The 13,195-nt window shown below is 33.3% G+C and overlaps 1 protein-coding gene and 1 long non-coding RNA gene across 4 annotated transcripts; one reads left to right on the top strand and one right to left on the bottom strand.

Moving 5' to 3' along the window:
• Window positions 1-908: 908 nt before the first annotated feature.
• LOC128202064 (uncharacterized) lies at window positions 909-3,756 on the bottom strand. Of its 3 annotated transcripts, none has more exons than XR_008253591.1 (3): window positions 2,793-3,737; window positions 1,572-1,769; window positions 909-1,135 (listed from the first exon to the last, which is right to left on the bottom strand). It is a non-coding gene; the product is annotated as an uncharacterized LOC128202064 (long non-coding RNA). The 3 variants fall into 3 exon arrangements; XR_008253590.1 differs by having other exon boundaries at window positions 2,905-3,734; XR_008253589.1 differs by having other exon boundaries at window positions 1,572-3,756.
• Window positions 3,757-6,003: 2,247 nt separating this feature from the next.
• Window positions 6,004-7,662, top strand: LOC128199959 (uncharacterized). Its single transcript, XM_026906579.3, has 2 exons — window positions 6,004-6,437; window positions 6,714-7,662. Exons 1-2 carry the CDS (start codon window positions 6,254-6,256, stop codon window positions 7,655-7,657), a joined length of 1,128 nt encoding a protein of 375 aa, XP_026762380.2. The 5' UTR covers window positions 6,004-6,253; the 3' UTR covers window positions 7,658-7,662.
• The last annotated feature ends 5,533 nt before the right edge of the window (window positions 7,663-13,195 follow it).

The raw sequence follows: 13,195 nt of genomic DNA, 5'->3' as shown, positions 1-13,195 counted from the left end.
GGATGATCGTTAGACTTCAAATTAATTTAAATTTCGCATTTGATGAAGTTTATCTATAATGTTGCTAGTAAAAAATATAACTGACAGCTGACTGATATTCTAAAAGGTACCGTACATTCGCCATTATATATTATATTTTAAGTATGTTTAAATCTCTACGCAATTTTCTTGGAAACTAATATGGTTATTTTCTGATTTTATCAAAACTGACCTATTATGAACTTTACCTATAATACCTCCATTAGTGCTTTGCCAGTATATACCAATCAATAATATATGTGTATCTGTATTCATTTAATAAAATATATACTAATAAACGTAGATTTAGTATAACGTATTACGTACTAAAATTACTTGATAGGAATTGTGGCAGAAATAATAATATGTATCAGCCGAGACTTAGTATAATGTAGTGAATGTAGTATATAAGTATCTTCGGGTAGTTAGATTTATCTTTACGAATTACTTTACCTAAGTTCAAAAATTGTTGTTTTGTGTTGAAATTTTAATTTTAGAAGTTAGTTAGAATGAATGAATGAATGAATATTTATTTGCAAGAAATATGGTAAATATACAGATAGATAAAATAATATTAAGTCTACATATTTCGCCACAATTAGGCATGCAAAATTTTAAATACTTAAATTATAAATTAACAATTCTTATAACAAAACAATATGTTAATGGAGAATTAGCCCTTCAAAGTTGACCCCATTGATTGATTATTCAATACAAATATTCTAGACAAACTATCATACTGAGGACTAGGCAGCATGGTCTCCGACCTTAGCCTGTACCATAGCGGAACAAACGTACTAAAAAAACAATACAAACGTCAAATCATTAAATGACAGTTTTGTTTACTGTTTTGAGGAAAAAGGCGGGAAACTCGAATAAGAACAAGCGGGTTTTTTAAATTTTTTTTATTAATTTATTAAAACTATCTCTATCAATTCTTATTATTGAATAAAATATTATATTTTCACTAAATTCAGCGACAGTAATATAATTAGCATTCATGGGGAAGCGCAGTTGTAGAAAAAGGAAAAAAAAGATGACGATTCAGGTGATGTAGACCATGAACCTTGTAATGACAAGGATATATATTCGGAAGATACTTCTACTGACTCAGAATCTGAAATTGATAAGGCCGATAAGTATAAACCTTACTACGTCACAGATTATATTAGAAGATATCCCGAGGAATCCCCTGGGACAGAATTTGTTGTCTTTGTAGAATCCTCAGATAGTCAGAAAACCATTGGATCCAGAGACTTGCTCTCACTCTCCTCCTGTTTAAACCGATTTAATAAAGGGGTAACTTATCTTAGATCTATAAATAAATTCAAAATCGGAGTATACTTTAAAAAGCCAGACTTAGCCAATGCTTTTTTAAATAATATAACTTTTTTAAATGACTACCATTTTAAGGCCAGTATTCCTGCTTCTTCAACAGAAGTTACAGGCGTTATTAGAAATGTACCTACAAATATATCTAATAAAAAAATATATACTATGATATCGAGTTCTAAGAAAATTATTGCTATTAAAAGAATTTTAAGAAAAAATACCTTGACTCATGGATATGTGTTACAGCCAACTCTAACCGTGACAATTACTTTTGCTGCATCTGTATTACCTGAATATCTGGATATTGGAGGTTGGCGCCACAATGTCACTCCATATATACCACCAGTTAAACAATGCTACCGGTGCTTGAGGTATGGACATTTAGCTAAATTCTGTAAGAATTCTGAGCGTTGCAGCATCTGCAAAGGTGAGCATAATTATAAAACTTGTACAACTGGAATGGAAAACGCTATTTGTGTACACTGCAATGGAAATCACACAAGTGTATCACCGCAATGCCCTGTTAAACAAAAGAAAATTGCTGAAAATAGATCTAAATTCAGACCTGCTTCTTTTGGAGATATACTTAGCACTGAAATATTTCCTAAACTGGGTAACAAACCTAAAAAAAATGTAGACCTTATTTCAATTCTAAATTCTGATAACAAGAGTTTATCACTTTTAATAGAAAGCATAATCAAACTTATTTCACTACATAACACAAAGAACACATCTATTAACACTAAAAGTGTTTTGAATGTGTTATATGATACTTTTGGTAATAGACCTATTTCACAAAATTCAATCGAGACCAATTAACTATCATACAGTGGAACGCTCAGAGCCTACTGAGCAATCGACATATTTTTACACAATTTTTAAATGAACATCATATTCACATTGCTCTCATCTCAGAAACTTGGCTAAAACCACATTACAAATTAAAAATTAAAGATTATTGTATAGAACGAAATGATTGTGGTAATAACCACAATGGAGTAGCGATTATTATACATAATAGTATTAGATATAAAAAACTTCACTCTTTTTTCGACAATTCTTTGCAAACTATAGCTATTAGTATTGAAGTTAATAATTCTTGGTATTCAGTTGCCAGTATTTACTGTCCTACCAATAGTACACCTAGTTTTACTAAAGCCAAATTTAAGTTCTTTTTGGAGTCTCTTCCTAAACCCACTATCATATCTGGAGATTTAAATGCACATCATACTATGTGGGGTTGTACCTCCACTAATACAAGAGGTAAAGACATTCTTGATTGTTTAGATGAATGTAATTTGGTACTATTAAATGATAAGCAAGTTACTACTGTTGGCTCTCATATTTGGAGACCCAATGGCCTTGATTTAACTATGGTATCCACATCCATATCATTAAAATGCGAGTGGTCGGTTCATGATGATCCGTTAGGAAGTTATCACCTGCCGACTTTTACTAAAATAAACACAAAGAACTCTTCATCAACTCCGTCAGGTGAACAACATGCTCCTATAGATGAAGTTAATAAACTTTTGTTAAATCGTATAAACCTACGTCTCGTTAATTGGGATCTTTATTCTGAAACTGTTAATCGATTACTTTTGGATTTCGAGTATGATGTCAATGAACCCTTAAACAATTACAATAGGTTCTGTAAAATTATTTTGACAGCTGTGGAACGTTCCGTTCCACGTAGGAACTTATCAAATAGCGGTGCAAATACTTCAAAGAGGCACAAACATATTGCAGTACCTTGGTGGAATAACAGGTGTGCGACAGCTGTCAATGATAGTAAAGCGGCTTACCTTAGGTTTAAACAAAATCCAACTCTCGATAATTACATAAATTTTAAAAGAGTTCAAGCTGTTAAAAAGTTAGTAATTAAGCAAGTAAGACAACAGGGGTGGCAGGAATTTTGTTCCAAATTTAATAGATTAACACCAATTTCCACTGTTTGGCAAAATATGAGAAAACTAAATTCAAAACATCGTCAAAATCATTTTAAAGATATATCATGGGTCAATGATTTTTTACGCAAATATACTCCTGATTTTGTACACTCATCTTTTGATGACAAACAGTTTAATTCTGTTAATTCATGCCCAAAATTTCTCACTGACCCATTCTCAATTGATGAAATATCCAGTGCAGTAAAATCTAGAAAAGATACAGCTAGTGGCCTTGATCGCTTAACATACAATATGTTTCGATTGCTGAATAAAATAAACCTTACTAAACTCTTACAAATTTTTAACGATTTATGGAAGGACTGTATTATCCCACCAGAATGGAAAATGGATTGTTTGATTCCAGTAATTAAACCCGGTAAAGATCCTACAAATTTCGACTCCTATAGACCTATAACATTGACGTCCTGTGCAGGCAAATTATTCGAACAATTAATTAAACAGCGTTTAGAGTTCTTTATTGAAAGTAATAGTATATTACCATCGAATCAATTTGGTTTTCGCCGTGGATATTCAGCGCGCGAAAGTTTAGCGAACTTCTATGTCGACCTTAGTACTGCTTTGAATAACGATGAATATGTTCTATCTGTTTTTTTAGATGTCGTAGGAGCTTTTAACAATGTAAATTTAACAGTTCTATCTTCGATTTTATCCTCATTTCTTCCAATGAAACTTATCGAATGGATTTATAATTTTCTTAGTAATAGAGAAGTGTATGTTAAAGTAAATAGTAAATTAATAGGACCTAGGTTAAGCTCTAAAGGAGTATGTCAAGGTGGTATTCTAAGCCCGCTACTATATATTTTATATATCTATAAACTTAATTCAATTTTAGGAAACAGTGTGAACAACTTGCAATTTGCCGATGATTTATTAATTTATATAAAAGGAAAGAATATTATTGATATGCAATTAGTGTTAAATGAGTCATTAAAAAGACTTGAGAAATATTTTTCTCTTCTTTCCCTCGATATTAGTTTAACCAAAAGTAAAGTAGTTGTTTTTCATCAAGTTCATAAATATGTTCCATTAATGAATATTATATATAATAATCAAACTCTTCCAACAGACTGTAGCGTTAAATTTCTGGGGGTAATTTTTCATCAAAATTTAAAATGGGATCTATACGTTGATTGCTTAGTAGATCGTGCTTTAAGAGCCACTAATATAATAAGATCTGTAATTGGTCGTAACTGGGGAGCTGATCCTAAAATTATCCTTTTACTTTACAAATCTCTTGTTAGAAGTAATTTTGATTACGCTTTCTTTTGTTATGCCTCAGAACATAAATTAGTAGAAAAACTCGAAAAAATTCAAAATATGAATTTAAGACTTATTTTAGGTGCTATGTATACTTCTCCAATTATCTCAATGCAAGTAGAATGTAATTTGCCTCCTATCCTTCTTCGTTTCGAATACCTAAAACTCAAATTTCTCTTCAAAGTTTTTTCAGTTTCCAATAACCCACTCATACTCAAATTATTAAATTGCCCCATTTCTATGTTTTTGAATAAAACTATTGTCAATGATTTGAATTTACGAGATGAATATAACATCTATAGTAGTAAGATACTTCCTTGTTATAATGGCCTTTATGAGAGTAAGTTCTGTAAGATCAAAATTGTTATACGTAAAGACATAAAAGAAAAGCACGATATGTATGAGACTTTATCAGAATTTATTGACTACAGGCAGATATATACAGATGGTTCCAAAAATGCACTTAGCACTTCAGTGGCTTTTTACGATTTGTCAAATAGATTTGGTCACGGTTATAAAATTTCAACTTTGGCTAGTATTTACACAGCAGAAGCAAAAGCTATATTTTTAGCATTAGAATACATAGAAAAACAGGTACCATATTCGAAATGGATTATAATTACAGATAGTATGAGTGTTCTTATGGCATTAAAAAATAACACATTCATTTCATCATCAAACTACTTAATTCAAGAAATTCGTAATAAATATTATCATCTCTGTACTATATATGGAAAAGATATTATCTTCATCTGGACCCCTTCACATATTGGAGTGTTTGGGAATGAACAAGTAGACACTTTGGCTAAAATTATTAATTCAAGTGCTGCTCGTGTTCAAGATTTACCCCTTTGTTACTCAGATTGTAGTATTGGAATACATAAAATCGTTACAACTAAATGGGAGGAGCATTGGACTCAAATATTACAGACTAAAGGCAAATGGTACCGCAAAATTAATTGGCGTATTGGAAAACCGTGGTTCTGCAAAGGAAAGGACACAAACAGAAAATTTTACACCAATATTTGTAGATTACGAATCGGCCACGGACATTTCAACGAACACCTGCACCGAATGGGCATGATCGCTTCCCCATCATGCACATGGTGTAACTCAAATACAGCCCAATCTCTACATCACCTTTTTTTTTGATTGCTCTGAATTTGTCATTCAAAGACACATTATGTCTGACGAACTTAGGATTATCTTCAAAAAACCCGAAAATATCCCGCACTCAATCCCGCTTCTCTTAAGATTTCCTTCTTGTTTCAAAGCTATTTTCACTTATATTACTACAACATTCAAGGAGCTATAAGAATACTTTTATTGAATTGCAAGACAATGATTTTTTATAATTATTTATTTTTAATTTGATAAATCCACTGGTTTAAGAAAACTCAAGAAAAGATATTTATGAAAATGTACTTACCGGATTTGACAAATGAAATATTGAAGATTATGACAATAATTGAAGCGACATTAGAAAAATAAAATTCCAGACAAATTATCTTTTTGAAGACTAGGCAGCATGGTCTCCGACCTTAGCCTGTTCCAAACGGAACAAACGTACTAAAAAAAAAAAAAAAAAAAATTACTGTTTTGAAATAAATAAAGTTCAAAATCGAAATATTTATATATTTTTTTATATTGTTTTATAAGTAAATATTTATACAGATATGACTTGCTGCTGTGTGCTAGGTTGCTCCGAAATGGGCTGTCACATCTTTCCCAAGGACTCTGTAATGAAAAAGCGGTGGCTGAAGGCAATACGTCGTATTAATTTAATACCAACCAAAACAACGAAAATATGTCGAAAACACTTCCTGGAAAGCGATTATTTGACGATTAGTATACATACAGGTAGATAATATTTTGTAATGATTATATATACTATCCGTATTCTTGAAAAATTTTTCATCTATACTCATTTTCATGTTTTATGCAATCAAATTCACTATAGGTGTTTTCACCCTCCTTAGTTTTCCCCGATGGTATCCTAAGGGTACCCATTGATCAACTAATCTGCTAAATTTCATACTTTTTCACTAATAAGTCAAAAAGTATAAAAAATGTACATGTTTTATTTTTATTCTTGTGGTACCTCACAAGTAACACTAATATTTCTTTCTTTTACAGGACTACATCATCAGCGCAGAACACTAAAGAAATCAGCTGTACCATCACTTTTTCCATGGAATGTAAAATCAGGAAAAGTAAAATCCAGGGAAAAAAGATTGCCAACTGGAGATAACAGAAAAAGTTCTTCAAATGAGCCACCGTCTTTACAAATATTGAATGGTACACATCAAGAATCTTCTGGAAATATTGTCAATATTGATATCACACATGACAAGGAAAGTTGTGTCTCCCAAAATACATTTGTTACATCAGAAATAAAAAATATTACAATAGCAACACAGACCCCAAATAATTTTAGGTCACTATCAACAGAGGTGTTGTTATCTGATGATGAATCAATAGATTTTTTTACAGGCTTAGAATCTTATCCCAAATTTACTATTGTACTGTCAACTTTATTACCAATGGCTTATAACATTGAACATACACAGGGTACAGAAATTGGTTTATCTGTCAAAGATTTATTTTTAATGTTGCTTATAAAATTAAGAAGAAATAAGCACGATTTTGAAATTGGAAAAATGTTTGGTGTTAGCGAAACAGAAGCGGCCAATATAATTGTTACATGGATAAACTTTGTAAGTGAAATATGGCAATTATTCGAGATTTGGCCAAGTCAAGAGTTGGTTAACGTTTACATGCCAGATGTATTTCAAAAGAATCATCCTTCTACCAGAGTTGTCATAGATGGAACAAATTGTGGAATCAATATTGCTAACTTTTTCAAAGGAAAATGCCAAGTTCCAGGTCTACTGATAAAACAAGATCAGAAACTAGCAATTAAGAGAGTAGATAAAGAAAGACTTATGGAATTCACAAAAACATATGAAATACTATCAAGTGAATTGAATGAGCATTATCTACCATTAGCTTCTAAAATATTTTGCATTTGTGTGATGCTTTGCTATTTCAAAAAAGCCACAATAAATAAAAATCTATAAATAGGTATTTTGTATTTATTTTGAGTAGGTATCTACTCCTAGTGGTGCATTTTTGTATCTGAGAGATATTGATCAATAGGGATATGTCTATCTATTAATACTTTTAGAAGCATCTCTAATAGCACAGGTGAAGCTACTATTTCATTGCTATCCATAATAATAGAAAGAAAAACACCTACTTTAGCTATAGCGAGACAAGTTATTTCGATTAAAAAACTGTTAAACCAATTTTTATAAAATTCTGTGACTAATCTGAAATTATATTCTTTCAGATAAAAAATTTATTCTACAAATTGGTATACAGAATTTTGAAACAAAACCTCCCTCGTTTTTTGAAGGCGGTTGAACTCTACCACAAAAAAACCAAGAGCAATCCAAATCCGTGCTTTTTTTGCTATGATTATAACTGCAGGCGTTTTTGGCTCTGCCTCAATTACGGTTTTGGTAAAGAGATTTACTCACAAATATTTTTATACATCTACTTATTGTTTCTGTCTGGATGTTTTCTTTTATATTTATTTTTAATAAATTTCAAAACTGTCGATAAACGCTTCTAACTACGTCATTACCTCATCAAGCTTTATAAAAAATAAGTTTTATAAAAAGAAACATATTTGTGAATATATTTCTTTTTTATAATTTTTTTTATGCAACTTAGAATGGTTAACAAGCTGACGGCCCACCTGATGGAAAGTGGTAACCGTCGCCTATAGACATGAGCAGTACCATGGACATAACAGAGTATACTGTTATATATTACTATTTAGTGTAGGGTCAACTATATTGTACAATAAGCTAATTTTGTTTAAAGAAAGTAAAGTTTATTATTTTACCCCCGACTTCTTTCGCGTGACCATGATATGTTCTCTGACAGGGATAAAAAGTAGTATATTTATATGTTATATCCTGTAGTAGTATATATATATATAAATATTTAAACATACCTAACTCCTCCACTGTCCCCGTGTGTGCCCTGGCATAGAATGGGCCTACCGTTCTTTTCCCGTGGATGTCGTAAGAGGCAACTAAAAGAGGGCGAGGAATAGGCAACAGCGTCCCCCTTAAAATATCTTGTAATATAAGTGAGGGTGAGACATCTTAAAACATCTCTAAAAGTCTAACTGCGGTTGCCAACCCGCCTGCCAAGCGTGGAAACTACTGGCAAAACTCCCTTTAAGGGGAAGGTTTATGTCCAGTAGTGGACAGTTAACGGCTGAAATTATAATAATACTGTTTAGTAGTTTATGTGAATACAAATTCATAATTTATTTAATAAATTAAAAAAGAACAACATCTGAATTTCTTGCTCGTTCTTCTTGGTTGAAATTGCATTTCAAACGGGTGGTAGAATCACGAAAAAGCGACTATTAAAAAATGATTTAATCTAACTTTACTCAAATAAATAGATTTCTTTCTTTCTAATTGATAACTGATGCTGATTGCCATCAGCCGCTTGCTACGGGCTACCTTACCAGCAGTAATTGCCCCATCACTGCCTCCTCCCCCAATCCTTAGAGCCCGTACTACTTACACTTTTGTATAATTAGTTACAACTTAAAAAAAAAAAATATTACATAGGACCAGCTGACCATTACTGATGTAATGGTCAGCTGGTTTTCGGACTCAATTTCGTGTTTTTGTTTATACCAAAATCGGATCAATAAAAGGAGTTTAACATTTCGTTCGTCATACATCCTATCATAAAAGTTCAAAGGAACGATATTTTAACATTTTTAATATTTCCAAACGGCATGTATTATGTTTTTTTTTTTTATACAACTTAGAATGGCAAACAAGTTGACGGCCCACCTGATGGAAAGTGGTTACCGTCGCCTACGGACATGAACAGTACCATGGACATAACAGAGTATACTGTTTCGCCCATGATACCCCCCCATGCGTTGCCATTCCTGAGGACTCAAATGTTATTCCTCTGTACCCTGTAAATTCACGCCATATCCCACCCTTCAAACCGAAACACAGCCATGCAAACACAACTGCTTCACGGTTGAAACACGAATGGGACCGAGGTACCCAAGCAATCGATTTTTGTACAAAGTCTCCCTCTGGTCATGTATTATGTAATTTTAACATAAAATTTGTATTTAGTTTGGCTCAGAAATTTCGAAAAAGATTTCTTAGTAGGCCCTCAGGAACGGGCGCGGCCCCAGAACAGCGCCGTGTGTTCTCCATTGTATCGCGTCTAGGACATGTAGTTTCTACATCATTATTTTTTTTATCCGATCCGGCCGACAGTAAAAGGAGGCCAATGTGTTTCGCATGCATAATCGTGAATCGATGTTAACCGTTTAAGGGCATTCAGCGTCTAAACGCCACATATTGTGACAAATGAGTCTATTTTTGTTGTTTGTGAATTATTTAAACTTTGTATTTTATATTTTGTTTTTTGTTGTAGCTTGGTATGGGTTGTTAAACCATAGTCGTATCACCATATCAGCTTCTACCTGCCCACTGCTGTATATAAGCCTCCCCTTTTGTGTTTTGCTAATAGTTGCCAGAAGGCATTAAGAAGGAAGGAAGGAAGGCAGAATTTGGCAGAAGGATTGGTTTTGGAGATGTTTTAAGATGGACGCTGCTGCCTATCCCTTGCTTTACTATAGTCGTCTCTTACGATATCCACGGGAAAAGAAGGGGTGGCCTATTCTATGCCAGGACTACACGGTGTATTAGCGTATGTACCATTATTTTTCAAGGGCCTGGTCTCTTGAAGGAAAAACAATATGTTTTCTCAGACGTGACTTTGTCTATGGCAGATAGGCTCCTTATTATGGGGTACCACAGAATTCTTGGCTGGGCACGGTCCTTCTGGCCCCATTCTAAATACTCCTTTGTGTAAAAATAATTTTATGATCAACCACTTAGCTAGCTGTTTACCGTGGTTTTGCCCACATGAATCAGAAATGTAGATCATTAGAAAGCTTGCAATCGTGACAAGATTGGCGCGCCATTTTTTTTTTTTTTTTTTTTTTTTTTTTGGTATCCCCCACTTCAACAACAGATAACATTTTCAGTTTTGTATTTTTTTTTTACTTTTTTTTTTATTCTTAAAACATTAATAAACGCCTGTTAAAAAATGGATAGTAAAAATATTTTTTGTTTTTTATTTATTGCATCCGACAAAACACCTCAAATTCACGCCTCTACACTAGAATACCCCCTTAAGATATACCATAATCTATTCGTGTACCAAATTTCATACAAACGCGTTCAGCTGTTGCAGCGATTGAACGACATTCATAAAATACTTTTAAGAACTCTCGCATTTATAATATTAATAGAAATTGTATGATTATATTAATTTCGATTCTAAAATTGTCATTTAATACAATCATCGTCATCATCATCGTCATCATCATCATCTCAGCCGTTATCTGTTCACTACTGAACATAGATATTTCCTATAGACTGTCATAAGAATGATTTGAGCCACCTGCATCCACTGCCTTCCTACAATGCATTCGAAGTCGTCACTCCATCTAGTGGACGGTCATCTTACATAATATTGCTATGTTATAATAAAAGTTAAAGCTGCCAAAATCAGCTATCATCCGTACGTCTAATGTTTATTTTACATAAAGGCATAAATATTAAACTTTCGTTGTAATCTTTGAAAACCTTTTGCGTTTTATTTCTACGCTTGCATGATAGTAAAATTACAAGGTATATAGTTAATAGGAATCCTCGGCAATAGTAACGCATGGGCGGTATGGGCGTCACAGTGTATTCTGCGACGTCCATAGTGCATTTCAAGTCTATGAGCGATGATTATCGCTTTTCATTAGTTTGTTATTCCAAGATGCACAAAAAAATTATCGGATCTCATTAAACGTTGCTTCGTATTAAGTTAAAAGCTGTGGAAATGAGATAATATGTAATATAGGAAAGTCTTTAACTTTATTAGGTATATTTCAAACATATTATAATCGAAATGTTAATTTATTTTACTTTATCACTTCTATAATGCTTGTTTTAAGTAGATATCACCACTAAGATAAAATAAAATTTAATAACGTTTATTCAAAGTGATTATTTCCAATCAGATTCACTTATATGAATATTATATATTTTATTAGTGTATATTGTGATTACGCAATTATTATAATTTATCGTCAATCAATAAGAAAAGAAAATTAAACCGGATAAAAAGAGCAACGCCATTATACTGCTTACAGATAGTTTTTGCGTCTGGCAACACTCATTACGCCATTTCCTCCCGCGCTTTCTTGAAGAAAATTAAAGAGTCGCCGCATTAATTCTATCCGTATGTCGCATTGTTTTTGCCTCGCTTACCATCGTTGTGGCGGCCCTCATCGCTTTTTGCCCGCGACGAGAAGCGGCGCGCTTCCCAGACTCTGAGAGCCTAGCAAAAAGTCGCCGTGCCTCGAACGAGGGAATTCAAGCAAAAACCTCTATCCCGCTCAATAACTGGCGACGTCGATGAAATACTATGAGTTCCTTTAGCTTTTTACCCGTCCTAAAGTTTTTCCGCGTGCAATTTGCATCAGACGGTTGTCCGCCATTTTATAGTTTTTCCCGCGAGAACGATTCGAAATGATGGTGGCGCGTTCCGAAAATTGCGGTCCAGCAAAAAGTATCTGATGAAATTCTTGTTTGGAGAATGGGCATTTATGTATAATGATATATTTTTTTTTTACTATCAACCGCCTTAACACGAATAACGGATAATGAATTCATTGTTGGTTTAATAAAAAATCCACTTATAGGATTTGTCGTTTTATGTCATATTAAAGCATAGATTTAGTATAACGTACTACGTATTAAAAGAGGTAATTATCTATTAAGTCAAGATAATATACACACACACGTATTATTTTAGATACAATAGTGTAATGAACGTCAATTTACATGTGCTACTAACTGCCTGATGATGGCAAACACCGTTAACATAATGAATCCGAGACACGGTGGAAGGCTTACCTCCATTCTTTATTATACCCGTTCTCTATCTTATTCGTATTTTTTTAACCATGATTACAATTTTCAAATATGAACTACTTACATGAGCGTAGTAAGTGCTATGCTTATACAAGTACTTGAAATTCAGAGGGCCCAGCTTATATACGCGAACAGCATCAAATAATATGTACACTGTTATGCCCATGGTATCCCTAATTCCTGAGGACTATGATGTTTTACCCACATAGCTCGTAATTTCACCTCCACATCCCACCCGTCTAGTCAAAGTGCAAGTGTTTGTGGGTAGAAGTGTTGAGTTTCACTGCAAATGTTTTTTTTTATACAACTTAGAATAGCAAACAAGCTGACGGCCCACCTGATGGAAAGTGGTAACCGTTACCTATAGACATGAGCAGTACCATGGACATAACAGAGTATACTGTTTCGCCCATGATACCTCTTATGCGTTGCCATTCCTGAGGACTCAGGTGTTATTACTCTGTACCCTGTAAATTCACTGCCATATCCCACCCTTTAAACTAAAACACAGTCATGCAAACACGACTGCTTCACGGTAGAAACACGAATAGGACAGAGGTG

This window comes from Galleria mellonella, unplaced genomic scaffold (genome assembly GCF_026898425.1).
Source record: "Galleria mellonella isolate WM207_F2 unplaced genomic scaffold, CSIRO_AGI_GalMel_v1 utg1267, whole genome shotgun sequence".
In the NCBI taxonomy this organism is placed as follows: domain Eukaryota; kingdom Metazoa; phylum Arthropoda; class Insecta; order Lepidoptera; family Pyralidae; genus Galleria; species Galleria mellonella.
This window is presented reverse-complemented; position numbering and strand designations above follow the sequence as displayed.